The sequence below is a fragment of the Sander vitreus genome, chromosome 4 (genome assembly GCF_031162955.1).
Source record: "Sander vitreus isolate 19-12246 chromosome 4, sanVit1, whole genome shotgun sequence".
NCBI lineage: Eukaryota > Metazoa > Chordata > Actinopteri > Perciformes > Percidae > Sander > Sander vitreus.
In genome coordinates this window covers 24,202,312-24,218,450 of record NC_135858.1, presented here as the reverse complement: position 1 = coordinate 24,218,450, position 16,139 = coordinate 24,202,312, and the positions used below count along the sequence as shown (strand labels likewise).

The window sequence follows — 16,139 nt, the reverse complement described above, 5'->3', positions numbered from 1 at the left end:
ATCTCACTCTCCACATGCTGGGGAGGGAGGTCTGGTGGAGAAACGGTCCTTTAACTGAAGCATCACAAATTTGATCCCTGCAGCTGCCTCAACACTGCTTTTGAGTGAGCCACTGATGCCTTTACTGATCAATCACTGTAAGAGAATTAGCTCAGTGCTGGTAAATATAATTGTGAAGGATGCACACGCTGCAATATGAAGGGGGTGCAGTGTTGCTGAACAAAATAAAAACCGACCAGCACATTACCTCAGTGGCTTCAGCTATTCAGCAGCGGTATTTCCCTAGAAATGGTTGGAAATGTCAAGCTCACAACAAATAAAGCTTTAGTTAAATACTCTCATGTGCAAATAGTGGATTCATTATGGCTTCTTGAGAGTTGACCCGGTGAGAAAATTCTCCAGTGGACAGCTAAACGATTTGGACTTTTCAAAGTCACGATTTCTAAGGAGGGGGGGGGGGGGTGTCAGAAAGTGGAGATTTGGTGATTGAAAGCATAAGAATGGAGATTCAGAGGAGGGGAGGGGCACCAGCAGAATAGAATTTTCATAACTGCATGAAGGGAGCTGGACCTGAGGGTGAAGAGCGGATCGCCATTAGATGTCTCAGTGCAGCTGAAATAGTAAATGGTATTAAGGGAGGCAATTTTGTGATAACACAGAAAGGTAGAAAGGTGTTCATCGCTCTGCTTTTTCTGTCTGCAGTTTTATTTAGCAGCTCCATCTCTTTCTCAAACTGTTTTTGTCCTCACTTCCCTCTCTGTTTTCTTCCTCCTGCTCACTCACATAAAAGGACACACACACAAGAGGACTGTGACTGCATTGCGGTCAGCAAAATGAAGACCATACGGGTGCCATTAATGGTTCCACTGTCCCCCTCCCACTGCTTTTGTTGGTGGGCCATGGGAACCCGACAAACAATGGGAATGATTGGAGGGACAGGGGGGCGTGCGGAGGAGGACAGGAAACAGAGAACAGGAAACCATGTCCTCAAGGAGAGAGAAAAGAAGTGAACATTCAGAAACAGAGGAGGCTGTGGTTAAGTTGTAGAAATTGTAGTATGAAGACTTGGAAGCTCGCCATGCAGCTGAAGGTTAGAGCAAACTGAAAATGTTGGCTGCTGCAGCTGGAAGGCTTTTAACAATAACCCTCAAAAACATACATGCATGAACACGCACACACACACCATGACCTCTCTTCCGACCCAGTTGATAATCGCGTTAAGTTATGGGTACTTGCCGACATACAGCGTATCTAGTGGCTATGATCAATAGGCTTGGCTTTGTGACTGTACTGTAGTTAATGTGATGCCTGAATGATTAGTCCTGTCCTGTAATACACATCTCCACCTCAGTGACCCCTCCTCCCCTGAACGCTCTTCGTTGTTATCAGCCGCATCAGCTCAGCTCAATCCTTAGCTTCGTCTCATTAGCATTCACAGAGCCGTGATGGGTATATGGGCTAATCAATGCCCGCTCTCCTTGGCTGTCATCCTCCATCGGACCATATGCACAGCCACTCAACCTTAAAAGGTGGCCAGTTGTCTGGCCCTTATGTCGCTGCATGCCCTGTGTCACAATATTGAGTCAAGCCGTTGCCAAAATATGTCTTGCTCACAGTCTGTGTACATTTACTTTATATCTGGTCGTGCATGGATTTTCATTCTGTGCCCCTTACCCAGTGTTATGGAAGATGTATGTGTGGTTTCCTGCCCAATTGTGACTTATTTACTTTTGGTGTTTTTTTAAGCAAAACACAATACTTTACTGTAATTCCGATGTTTGCATACAGAATGAATCACTGGTTTCCAGCAAAATCCCATGCAAAGACTGAAGAAGACAAGTTTGTTGTTGAATAAATGAACCGACCTCTTTGTGTTTGGTTCAAGTCGGTCAGAGCGGTCTTCAGGGACAGATGAAACCTTGTCAGAGTGGCAGATTGGGACTGATTGGTTTAACAGAGTGCTCCATGCCTCCTGGGTCATCATCCATATGTTTAGGTTAGCTGGGTGAATGTGGAGGGCACAGACCAGCTGGCCACATATGGACACACTTTTTTAGATTGGACAGCCATTACCACATAAACATAGTAATCACAATTACAGTGTTTCCCAATATGCAGTGGAAAAGCAGGAGTTCGGGGACATTTCCATGTATACTTCCTCTCAGCATGAATAAAATCATAGCCTGAAATGAATCTCAAAATCAACCCCATATGTTAATACTCACTGGAGAGACATTTGAGTGTATTGCTCATGCAAGGTCTGGCAGCTTTACAACGGAGCCAACCCCACTCAAGCCAAGTGACATCTAAGAAGTTTGGGTTTTTTGTTTTGTTTTCTTTGGCTCTCACAGGATGAGAGTGCAGCCGAGCATTTAAAATGCAAACCCAGCTACGAGAAAGGGAGGCTGTTTTTCTTTAAGAGCACATGGGCTCAGGTTGCATATCTGTTTGTGGAAACCATGCTAATCTGGGTTGTTTATATTCCATTGCAGGTTCTGCAATGGAATTTCAGCAGCAGGAAGACGATGCTGTTATTGGCTTAAATATTATTCATGGGTTAAATATATACAGTATATCCTCGTCAGCTGTGAGAAGCTGGGAAGAGAAATTGAAATGAGGAGCTCACTGAGGTCATATGAACATGTGGTATTAATGGCAAATCAGTTCAGTTCTTCTGTTACATGACATGGACCACACAAGAGGAATCTGCTTGAATTTTAAAATGAGGTTTACTGGGGGCTTGGGGAAATATGTAGTTATTCATATTGACTTTGAACAAAGTGTCGTAACTACTTATATAAGACCCCATTTACACTTAGTCACTTCATTTCTGTCGGATCAGATAGCTCTTTTGATATGCAATAGCTGGGTACAAATGCAATCAAGAAGCATTCAAGGTGGATTGAAATCCAATTGTCACATTCTAGCTAGATGTTGAAGTGTAAGCGCTTTGTGAAAACACCCACTCACAGGGTCAATGGCAGCTAATTTTAACACATACGATCATCCAGAAGGCGCACTGAGCTTTTGTAGCGTATATCTGACCCCTGATCAGTCTAATCCCTAAAATATCTGTAGGTGAGGGAGCAGCTTGAGTGAAGGACTGTAAAGATTATGTAATTTTAGTCTTGTTTTTAGTCCTGTCATTCCCAAATAGGATTCAACAATGTGTTTTTATTTATTTATGGATACCATGGATGTATTATATAAACTGGATACTGGATCCCAATATGGCGCCTATTCAGTTCAATGGAGTTGCTTACCTAGCACATGCGCCCCACTGAATACGCGCAGTAGTGTTTCTCCCGCTGGCCCCGCCCGCAAGTTCCCGCTCGGCCCATAGAGTTTATATTGTGGTGATGTCACAGGTTTTTTCAAATCGCTTTTCCCAGCTAGAGGGAAGTTCGTCAAATATACTGTAAATAGTCAATGGATTAAAAATTCTGAATAAAAAGGGTCATAACCGACCCTGTTTGCAGTTTGAGGTGTCCTGGCAATTTCACATCTATGTCACTTTTTACAATGGGGAAAATGCTTTTGGTGCCGCAGGTTTTTTTTCCCGTTGCAATCCTGTAAAAATTTGCTGCATCGCTAAATGCACTTCCTGGGGGCCTGATAAATACTTATGCTTAGCAAGTGAAGATGGGGCCTAATTTGGCTCTATATGGATTGTTGCATATTGGGTGTGTGTTCCTGATATGCAATAATCCATGATAGTGTATTGATCAAACAAGTAATCGTGTACATAATTTACAACTACAAATCTAATGAGGGCAACCACCAAAAGAGTCAGTTTGCAGTCTGTTTGCATGCAAGTGTATGTGTCTTTGTTTGCATGCCTGTGTGTGTGTGTAGGTGGGAATGCGTGTGTGTGTGCAACTTTGTGTGTCATTTCCTACAAGCAGGCTCATTATAAAACCAATTAAACCCGCCTTACTCCCATTATAGAGCTGTGGGGCTTAAGGGGAGATTGAGGACCTGTTGTACTTCCCAGAGGGCTTCTGCCTGGCCAGCCCTGTTTTAAATGATAAAAAAAAAACACTTTTAAATCCACTGAAATCAAACACCACGGATCGGTCAGGATGGGTCAGTATTTGTCTGAGCTCATCTCTGCACCCATGGCCCTTAGTCAACCTCATCATCCCCAAATGAAAACACACATGGCTCAGTATCTCTCCGTCTCTAGATGATTGTTCTATTTTATTTTAACATTGTTTCACCACAGAAATGCTTACATGCTCTGCTTTCTATGCTATTTATATGGAATGAAGAGTGTGGGAAACAATAATGTAAACTGGCTCCATTACTGCGTGGGATAGTGTTACGGGAGAGGAGGAGGAATAGGATAAGGAGGAGGTGGAGGAAGAATAGGAGCAAGAGAAGACGGGGCAAGAAAAAGAAACCAGACAATGAGCGAGAGAGAAAGAAGCTTAGCCCTAAAATTTCTATTATAAAAAATAAATCTGTCTATGAAATAACTGTTTCAAAGGATAGCGTGGTGCGTGCACAGTGTCGAGGAAATAACCAATGGGAGAGACAGTCTCTTCTTATGTTCCAGAATCAACAGACCATATCATGTCACTATTGTGCTCATTACTTTAGTGTTTTTGTATGTGAAAGATGACGCCCCATCCTCCCTGTACCCCCCAGTTTGCTTGCGCGCGCGTGCACACACACACACACACACGCACGCACACTTTTTCTCTCTCCTTTTTTCATTTTTGGGTGGTGGAGCTGACGGTTGGAGAGGCACAGCTGCCAGGAAGGTGGAGGCGTGATTGATTGATGAAGTTTTGGTGCCCAGGGGATCCAATCATGTAATCAGTTTGTATTGATTGACTGTCCCCATTGAGCGACTGCTGAGGCTCTGCCACCATGTGTGCGAGCTAGACCTGGCACGCATTCAAAATCTTCTGCAGTCAAATATGATTTGGGTGGGGAGGACGCCTAAGTTCACGTGTCAGAATGCATGCAGCGAAGACTAGCATGATCGCACTGCAGACGTATCGCAACACTTCCACAATTCTCTGCTCCAATTCCTCATTATCTTGCTTTTATTTCAATTAATACGATTGAGAAATTAATTCAGCTTTACTGTAATTGCATCACATGGTTAATGATCCAATCTCCCTGGAATTTAAATAGGGCTTCAACCTGGGTTTGCATAGCTAATAAGGATTTTTTTCTCTAGCTATCCTGCTTCATTCAGACTTTTCTCCCCCATTTCACATTTCTGACTTATATTTTGAGTGTCAAATTATCATTACTGTATGATGCAAGGTATTTTTGTGAAATAAAAAAATGTAAGGAACATTGCCTAGTCTTTTTGTGGTGCAAAGCTCATTGGGCATGGTTTCGCAATATAAACCAAACAAACAAGGAGGTCTTTTTGGTAAGCAGATGAAAAGTTACACTAACACTAACGGGTAGTTTATTTCAGCAATAGTAAAGGGTCTTCCAGCTTACTCACCACTTTACATCTTTACAAACATTCACATCCTCACAAGGCTGCCTTTCGACAGCTCTAACATCAGTAACCCACTTATTACAAAGACAGCCCTGCTTATTTGTTTGCTTCACTGCAACAGCACATCTTGTTTTTAGGCAGAGGTGGGAGAATCGAAAAACCCTTCACCAGTGGGCATCTGTTCTCCATGCTTGCATTTAATAAGCGTCAAAAGATTGCTGCCTGAAAGTCATTCTAAAGTCAAATTAAGGCTTACTGAGCACATTTCAAAACTCAACTACAGCATCATGGCTATTAGGCCTCATTCACACTGCCTGTGTCAGCCGTCAGACCGTCCAGCAAAAATGTAGGTCTTTCCATTCATTTTGAATTGGGGTAGTGCGTTTGGGGGGGCAGGCACACTCAAAAAAACGCAGCGGGCCTGCGGCAAAAAGTTGAGACCTCAACCTTTGGAGAAACGCAACCCCACTCCACTCTGTGGTGGCCAATCATGTAACCGGAGATCAGACTTGTCAGTGTGTTTTGAGGCGGTGTCACTGCCCGATGTGAGTTGAGTGCAGATGTGAGTTGTGCGGCACATGCGTCACTTTGTGACGAGTGCAGATGTGAGTTGCGCATGCGTCACTACAACAAGTAGCTTACAAGAACCGGCTAACTAGAGACTTCGGTAATGTTAATACAATAAAAATGGACCTACATGAAGTTTGTTCACTGCTGGCTACAAGTTACCAATCAAACAATCATAGATAGCTAAAACGTTTTTGAAATTATTTCCATCTTCTGTTATTGTTTGTAATGAGAAAAGTTTATTATTTTATGGATTTCACAAATTTCAGTATGACACATTATGCTGTAAACCGCTTAAATCTGAGCATGCGCAACTCACATCTCACATCGAACAGTGACAGTGGTGTGAGAATCCCGTACAGTAAACAGGAAACATCACTAACTTTATCGCTGCCACAAAAAAGTTTTAATACATTACAAGGGTAAAAAAGGATACACAAGCACTGAACTGGCCTGGAGTTTGTTCAATATCTGAATGTTTCCTGCAACAACACAAGTACTCGCTGTGTCTCGCTCGTCTCTTATTTCTCTCTCTCTCCTGTGAATTAAAGCTGTTTTCAAGTGCGGTCGGAAAGGTTGAGATCTATAAACCATCTGACGGAAAACAGTAATTGTGAAAAAAAAATCTACTTGTGCTACATTTGGGGGTTGAATAACACAACAAGACGTCACACAAATGGGCCGTTTGTTAAATGACACTCCCACCGCCTCACAACCCTGCGGCAAATGCACTCATTTTTGGTCTGAACGTAGCTTAATTTTCTTACCAGACTGTTCTAGCAGTTCTATTATTTGCCTTTACCCACTTAGTCATTGTTTCCACATTAATGATGATTATTTATCAAAACTCTCATTGTGTAAATATTTTGTGAAAGCACCAATAGTCAACCCTACAATATTGCTGCAATATATAATGATATTTGATTATCTCCATATCGCTACTGCTCACTATTAGCTTCTCTATTATTAAGCTACTTGAGTGCTATACTGGAGGAGAGTTTATTTACAACTGTATGTCTATTTGTCATTATTGAGAAAAATGTAAAAGGCTTGAACAAGAAGACATTTCATACTATGTTGGTGACTCGTGAATAGATATTTTTGCTTCACAATGTACTGAAATGACCAGAAGTGTTAGGCATTGCAGCAATCCCCCAAAGTGAATAAAAAAGTTGTATAACCATTTGAAGCAAGAAAGAAAGCTAAAATTGAAATTCAGTCATCAAACTGAAAACATCCTATGAGCTCATTTCTTATAAAGCTGATATTTAAAGAATATTTTCCCTCAAGAAAGGAAAGTGGCAGCTCGCATACAGATGCAAAAGGAAGCGTACTAGGCATACTAAATTGATACACAGTCAACAACAGATGCCACTCTACTAAAGTACAGTAACTATTAGTCACTGTGTCCTGCAGCTAGAATTCACTGTCTCTGTATTCGTCTGTGTCTCTACAGATCAGAGTGGACGGTCCTCTGGAGGGAGGAGTGCTGTACGAGACAGTGACCGTGATGAAGGATAGCAGCCCCATCCTCCGGGACATGGCCTTCTCCCTGGACAGGAACTCTCTCTATGTCATGTCTGACAATCAGGTGAGGAAACACCCTCATTTTGCTGCTGCTGTCAGGAGAAACGCTAAGCGGAAGAGTGATGTAGTGAGTAGCGAGACGGTCCTTCAGCTGAAAGCCCCCCGAGTTCATGCCCCTGTGACAGCGAGCGTTCGCTATTCTGACACGTCCTTGAGCAAGAAACTGTTTATGTAGTGTATTTTATGTGTATTTTATTTTGGCATTTCTGTTTTTACTGTGATAGCGAGAAAGACAGACAGGAAAGGCCGTGGAGAGAGAGAGGGAATGACATGCAGCAAAGGGCCCTAGTAGTTTTACTTGACTTGAAAAAGGTACAGCATGGGAACATTTGTGCCATTGGGTCAATGAAAATTGTACAAGCAAACACTAAATATAGTATTTACATGTGTATATAGATACAAACAATAAGTCAATAAGTCATAAGTCAATCCTATTTTATGAGAATTTGTTTGGATCCGGTTTATCAGGATATTGAAAAAAGAAATGTTTGGCTTTTTTCTGCACAAATACCAGCTTTACAGTTAGCCTTATTATTGTATATGGCTCAGGAATTAGCAGCAAAACAGTTTAAAATCAAAAACATTAATTTATGTTAAATGATAAATTAATGCCATTTATTTGAAATCCGACCAGATAATTATGACTTATCCCCAAACTCCAATGTGGCAACTCCCAAACATGCACAAACTGCATGTCTACAGTAGGGATTGTTAAATATGTAGGCTGTGTGTAAGGGGATGGACCACTGTTCTAATTACTTATCCATGCGAATCGACTTACAGTGCATGCATCTTTTGTACATGAGACACACACACACACACCATAAAAAACCATTAGGGGCTTTTTTCTGTGTGGCTGTATACCCCTTCTCGTCTGCTCCTCACTTGGCCCGGCATCACAGAGGCGAGCAGTTGTTGTTGTTGTTGGACGTTATTCTCTGCACTCATTGGAGATAAGAGTGAACAGTGGTAATCACTTTCAACTCCCATCAAGTGATTATTTTTGCGCAGCTGCATGGCAATGTGAAATGGGATTAGGTGTCAGTGCGGCCACAAAAAACAAAAAGAAAGCGCCCCTATCACTGCTCCCAGTTGTCTTCTGACTGCTGGAATGTGATGAGCCAGAGTCACAGGACAGACAGGCAAAGGGCATTGGGGTGATTGCAGTTGTGTCAGTTATTTCCAAGTAACTCCAAAACAATTTTCTGGAAGCTTGAAAGACAGTCCGAAAATCTATAAAAGCATTAAGTTTACAAAATAAGGGATGTCATCTGAAGAGCGAGGCAGAATAGAGACACTATTGTGTTGGGTACTGTCTTCTAAAACAAATCAAGGCAGCTCTGCCTTCTGTGTGATAGACTGGAAGAGACAGAACATCACTTATTGATGAGCTCTGGTCGTTCAAGGAGACACATGCTTCCTTCAAGGAGATAGCCGGCTACTCTCTTCACTCCGCCTCCGGGGACACATAATAACCGAGCAAAAACTAAAACGCAGCTTGGCCAGGCATTTTCTTTCAATATTAGAACAGCTTTGGCTTTGTAGCACTAAGGTGCTCGGAGCAAAGTAAAGCCTTCCTCTTTCCGTCTCCCTCTCCATCTTTGCTCGGCTCGGGTGTGGAATCCCCCAGGGAGAGGGCTTCACTCACAGATTTCCCACATTTTCTAGTAGATCCCAGAGATGAGATTCTGATTCCTGGGAGCCAAACAATACAGGAATGATGTGGAATGAGGAGCGAGGCACAGACAGATTTGGCTGAGATCAGCCGACCCTTGTGGAATAACAATGAGCCTCTCTGTCTCCTGCCGAGTGAAACACGCAGGGTTAGCATGATGATGAAGAGTGAGGAGAGAAAAGAGGGAATCAGTGTGTGTGTGTGTGTGTGTGTGTGTGTGTGGATACTTGTGCTTGTGTCTGTGTCCGCACCAACACACCATTTGGCAACCATTATTGATATGAAAGAAAACAGCAGTTAATCTTTTTTCCTCACTGTGTGCCTTTAGTTTAATGATTTCTGAGAATAGAAATGCTCAGTATCCAAACACACAATAACCTCATGGCTGAAGGCTTTAAACCTTGGAGAAAAGGGGAAACTGCTGTTTTTTTTTCCAGGGCAATGGGGTGCCACTCAAGGTGCCACTCTGTAAAATGTAGAATAATTGCTTGAAATCCCACCAATCCACTTCTTTGTTTCTCTCTAGCGCTCTCTGTCTGTCTTTCCCCCCTCTCACCTGTAGGTAAGAGTGCTGTACAGCACTGGTTTCCAACTTTTTTTCAACCGACATAACTCCACAGCTCTATCAGATGAGCTCAAGCACCCGTTTACCAACACCATCCGTCATGTTCCAAATGCGCTCATTTGAATGGATTTTAAACTGGATGTTATACTATTAATTAGGTTCAGTCAAGTTTATATTGAACTACAGACAATGGACATTACGACCATTTATCAGCACTTTTAACTATATTTTAACTTATCTGCTTACTTGCTAACTAATTTTGATGAACTCTGAATCCCAGCAGATGGTGTTCAGGTGTTATTTGACCTGGGTTGGTGGGAGGTGTAGCTGGTAGTTTACTGGTTATTGTGACAATACATATAACCTACTAAAGATCGGCCCCACACCAATTTGTAATCCTATTTGTTGTTGATTTTTACAGAAACATCTGGATTTCTAAATAAAATCTTCTAATTCTTTAAAATTAGCTACTATTTCTATATACACCCATTGGCAACTCATACCTCATGGGTACACATACCCATGGTTGGGAATCACAGCTGTACAGCATGTGCACTTACTGTAACAGGCTTTGAGAAAGTGAAAAAGGTTAATGTAACATTGCACATGTGTGGATATATTATCTTCAGACTGAAGCTACTGTCTATAAACTGATCTAGGTAACTGCATGTTAATACAGTCAGTAATGCTTGAAATTCTACAATTGTAGAATTAATTTCTAAAATGTCACATATCTGTCAATTGTTATGGCTTGTGCTCTGCAGTTCACAATTAGCCTTAGGTTACATTTTCTTTCATTCATGAGTTTGAAAGTGATTTTCTTTTTCTTTCTTTTTTTAATTTTAGGAAACTACTCATTGGTTTTTCTAATGCTGAATAATAAAATTGGGTCTAACAATTCAGAATCATATATTTTCTTGCAGAGTACCACAAAACAAAAAATCCTGGATATGACCGGATAACCCCATGACAAGAATGAGCATTAGGGCATCCCAGATGTTGTGAAAAGATAAGGATTTTGTAATTCCCAAAGCTGGAAAAGTGGACGTGATCATCCAACTCTGCCATGATACAAAGCATGATCAGCCAGACTGAGATTCCGCCTCTCGGGAGCGTGGGGATTTCATTGGGTCTCTGCGTTTGCTTTAAATGATCAGTTTCTCCTGAAGAAATGATCTCAGAGAAGACAAGACAAACAGAAGCTTGATGAGCAAATACTACTGATAATGAATGACTAATGAGAAATCTAAAGTACATCGGACATAAACTGAGAATGAAGGCTTCATTTAGTGATCCACGATTGTAGAAAGATGATAGATCAGTTTATTGTAGATTATACTGTGAAGTTAAACTCATCACCACAATATGAACTTTAAACGAAAAACGTTCCACAATAACATATTTTGTCACACTTTGACGCGTAGGGCCACTGACTAAGCATCCGTATGTGACAAGTTGGGAGGGAGAACAGGTGTGCTAGATCAACTCCCGTGTACCATTACATTTATAAGATATATTATATGGTGACTGTCATTTGGCTCGACACTAAAAGAAACACCTGCACGACAGTAGGTTCCATGGCTCAATGCAGTCTCTCATTCAGCATTTCATTTACCTTTCTTTCTTGTGGTTTACTATCCATATTCTATTCTATTCATACTTGATATTTGAAGTTGAACCCTTAGTGACCTGCACAACGTTAAACAACTATTAAGTCGTTTTTAAAATTCACCATTGCAGCAGCGCGGGTACTTGTAACTATTGGTTTCTGCTTTGCCCATAATACCCACCAGAGCTCAATATAATGTAATACAAAAAAAAAAATACTTTTTAGCTGTTATCTCTGCTGTCTAAAAAGGTCTACAGCCATGTCCGCCTATTGTTACAGCCAAGTTTGGACTAGTAGTGACGTGATGGTCCAGGGCTTGTGGAAAATTGTGTTCATTAAAGGCAGCTTAAAGGCTGGATTATTAGTAATTTGCATTAATATAAATGTCAATGTGATTTGGACTGCTACCTTTGTCAGAGAGGATTTGATTCAACCTTAATTCTTTAGGCCATAGTTTGTCATATTTAGTGTTTTATTAAGATCTACAAATTGCCTAGTGGGTAAGACCCATATAATAGGAGAGTCCCCAGTTTGATTTGGGCCAGGGACCTTTGTTGCATGTTTTATGACACTTCTGACCTGTACTTGAACTGTCGCTATCCAATAAAGGCAAAATACTATAACATCATCTTAAACCAACGTGAAAAAAATATAATGCAGGCTGATGCTTATTCACATGCTGAGCTGCGATGCTTTTTAGACCTTGTGAACATAAAACCTGAGGTCATGTCTTTTGATTTCATTTGGATTCAACACAGCGCGTTCCTGCTCAGGCCAGTTCCACTAAACAAATGAACGCCGATGTGCAGCGAGAGCGTCACATTTGATTCTTCGCGGAAAGCAGAAGATCCATAGCTCTCCCCTTGTAAAGGTCACGCTGCCTAACGGCCACGGACCAACTTTGTTAGTTTAGACGAGCTCTAGCCCACAACAATTCATGGATTATTCCCACTGCGTCAGATATGGACTTAGAACCTCAGCCCCTCCCACACTGCAAAATCATTTTGCTAATGGAATGCACCGAATGGGTTCTGAACTGCTGGGGGAAAAAAGAGAAAGTTCTTTCATAGGGCGCTGCAGATAATCCATTTTGCCAACACAGACCTGAGAGAGCACCCACTTATGCTATCAGGAGCCCCAGAGACACTCTAATCCATAATCCACTCTTCATTTGTGATTGCTTACATCAGGAAATTGCTTGCATCATACGTCCAGACATTGAATAATAACAAAGTATAAAATAACCGGGTGCAGCTCCAAACCTGGTTTTGTATGCAGGGGTGGTGCTGGCCGTGTGACAGCAGTGCCTCTCACAGCAGCTAATGGAGAGCTTATGCTTTGCCAGACATTCATGCATGGAAGTGGCAGCAGTAGCAGAGTGTATGGCTGCCTGTCTGTCAGTGTGTGTGTGTGTGTGTGTGTGTGTGTGTGTGTGTGTGTGTGTGTGTGTGTGTGTGTGTGTGTGTGAAAAATAGCAGCATAAACCTACACTGCGTACTAACAGTGTAATTACTATTGCAGGAGTCTACAAGTCGTCATGCTTTACCAATGCAAGAACATCTTTTATGAATTTTTAAAAGAAAAGTTAAATAAGAATGTTGCTGCAAAAATGCTTCTCAAATAGTTGTAGAGTCACATCATGTGCTTTCTGACATCTGAAAATTCCTCATGTGGGCAGAACCACAATGCTGCATGTTGCAAATTGGTGTCAAAGTCGTTTTCCTCGGAGATATTCCACAGTGTGAGCTGTGATGAGACTTCCATATATTGCAAAATAGACAACATGATGAAATGGTCTCTCCTCATCAGAACTGCGTATTATTTATCAAAATGTTTTGGTGGCACGCCTTCGTAGACCTTATTTCCAGTCAATGGCAAAGATTGGAAAAGATTTGGAAATCTTTAATCAGAAGAATGACATTTGCATTAACATTTTATACAGTACATAACATTATTTACATTTAAATCAGAAGGCCTCTGTACAGTACTATTATTTAAACACGTGCAGGTCAAACAAAGTAAAAGTGAATTTTACTTCATCTACTGTAGTTCTCTTTGGATTGTGTGGGATTCGTTGCATTTTGGATGAAATTGATCATATACACATAGGCTACAGTATATAGTCGCCTTACTAGTTAGTCCTCTGAAATATATGTATATTTTATCTCTTCTCAGGATATAAATGCATATTTATTGCAATTTTTAAGATGGACTAAGGCTGCGTGTGGAATGTGACTTTTGTACGTCTACACAATGCTGTGAGTGGGGCATAGAGTCCTCTGTTTCACACCTGTGATTGAGTCTGCTCACTCTTCTTCAGCAGACAATATTTAAACAAATACCATGTAGGTAAGTAATCGTCTTGGCTATAAAATACTATAAAATAGCCCAATTTCCAAAGCCCTAGGTGGCATCTTCAAATGCCTTTTTAAAAAAATAAATCAGAACAGTCCAAAACCAAAACAAAGAAGATATTCAAGTTACATCGATATAAGACAAAGATTAGCAGCAAAACCTCACATCGGAATAGCTGTAAAATTCAGTTTTGCTTAAAAAATGACTAAAATGATTAATCGATTGTCAAAATTGTTTCCAATTAAGAAGTTTTGAGTTGGTCCAGAGCTTTTTTTAATTGATAAAACCATAGTTACTTTAGAAACAGAGTATAGGACTTCAGTCTCACTTTATTATATATATATATTAGGGCTGTCAAAATAACGCGTTAATTTCGATTAATTAATCTGCGTTAAAAAAATTAACGCAGATTAATCCATTCCATATTGACGTTTGCATACAGACGAAAATCTGGTGCCACTGATATGTCTGCGCTTCTCTCTGCTGCTCTGAAACAGACGTTACAGGAAACACAAACCCCGCTGCATGCAGCTAACGTTAGCCTACCGCTAGCTAGTTAACACTATACTCGACAGCAGCTAACGTTAGCCTACCGCTAGCTAGTAGCTGGATTAAACAGGGTTAAATGCTGACAGCTAACGCTAAACGGTGTAAAGTTTGACTGTGTTTTACTGTAGAGGATTCAACACCGCTATGTAACAATCTGCAGCTGCCATCGGAGAAACAATACAGACGGTGCGTTCAATGAAACTGGTAAACTACAGCCTCGTGGTGCATTTGAAGTTATTGTAAATGTCCTTTACCATCTGGTGGTTGTTTTTGTCGTTCAAGAGCAATTTACTAGTGAAATTAGTTATTGTTATTCATTATTATTAAATCATTTAATTTTGACCATATGGCCTTAGCAATAAACCAGCCGTTCTTTAATGTCACCAACTGTTGTTTAGTACCCTTTTTTTTCTTTTCTTTTTTTACTTTCTTAAAAAGTTCAGTTCAGGCACCGTTAATTATGTATGCGATTAATTTTGATTAATTAATCACAGAGTATGTAATTAATTAGATTAAAAATGTTAATCGATTGACAGCCCTAATATATATATATATATATATATATATATATATATATATATATATATATATATATATATATATATATATGCTTATCAAACAACTGCATGAATGTGGCAGGACAGAAAGGTAGTTGTACAGTGGTGAATTAACCATGTTAAATTCTGGAAGCTGCAATAACCCAAAATCTAGATTCAGATTCATTAACCAGATCTATTCAGGGAACCCTAACCCTTTGGGAGACTGGTTCAACTCTCTCAATTCCAGCCAGAGACCTTTGTTGCATGTCATAAACCCTCTCTCTCTTCCTGTGTTTCCTGTTTGCATCTACACTATACAGTGAAAGTGAAAATGTGAGAAAAATGAAAATTGAAATAAAAATAAAGATTGTATGATATGTACACAACAAAAGGACCAAATCGGGCTTCCTTTTCTCTGTGCAGTAAACTCAATTCAGCTGCCGCTGGAATCATGTCCATACATTTTCCTTAACGCGTGCTACTCCACATTTTAACCCTCCCTGTCCTTCCTCTGGTTTAGGTGGCCCAGGTCCCCGTGGAGGCCTGTGAGCAGTACGGTACATGTGCTGAGTGCCTGAGCTCTGAGGATCCCCACTGTGGCTGGTGTGTCCTGTACAACATGTGAGTCTGTTTCCCTGATCTTCTCCCATGCTCACTTACACACATCACAGCCAAGGGATTAAAACCACAACATAACTGTTTACCAAACAGCTCATAGAAAGCCATAAATAAGGCTAAGCACATGCTCATGTGATTTAATATAACAGAGATATTGTGCTCCATGGAGGTCACCATTATCAACAGCTGGCGGGAAAAACGGAAAACCAGAAAGTGGTTGTTGGATAGTGTGATCCCTCTTAAATAGCGCTATTCAGGACAGCAGAAACTACACGCCCACCAGATTTAATTGTCTGTCAGGCAGGAGGACGACTGGTGTTAATGGTGTAGGGATTAGCCTGTCAGTCCAACTGCACCTCTATATACCCGGGGAACATTTTGGACCTGACAGAGCAAGCTTATCTCTTCCATTTTAATTATCTGACCCCCGGGTTAGCTTGCATTATACCTCGATATGGAGCAGAGGGGAATCGTGAGATTAAAACACTGTGTTTCTGAACCAGGCTCTGTGTTTGAAGCTGACCTCAGCCGGGGATTTACCTGTGTCATCATATGACGTCTGCATTTCAGCGAGCAATATCTTAACGATGATCAGCATTATTTAAATT

General features: G+C 40.9%; 1 protein-coding gene across 1 annotated transcript in view; it reads left to right on the top strand.

The window, feature by feature from the left end:
* The window catches only part of LOC144517187 (plexin-A2-like), a 93,452-nt gene that overhangs the window by 26,922 nt on the left and 50,391 nt on the right, over positions 1-16,139 (top strand). The window contains exons 4-5 of the mRNA XM_078249109.1: positions 7,491-7,625; positions 15,434-15,534. Of these exons, the coding sequence (XP_078105235.1) occupies positions 7,491-7,625; positions 15,434-15,534 (236 nt within the window). The remainder of the gene's footprint in view (positions 1-7,490; positions 7,626-15,433; positions 15,535-16,139) is intronic.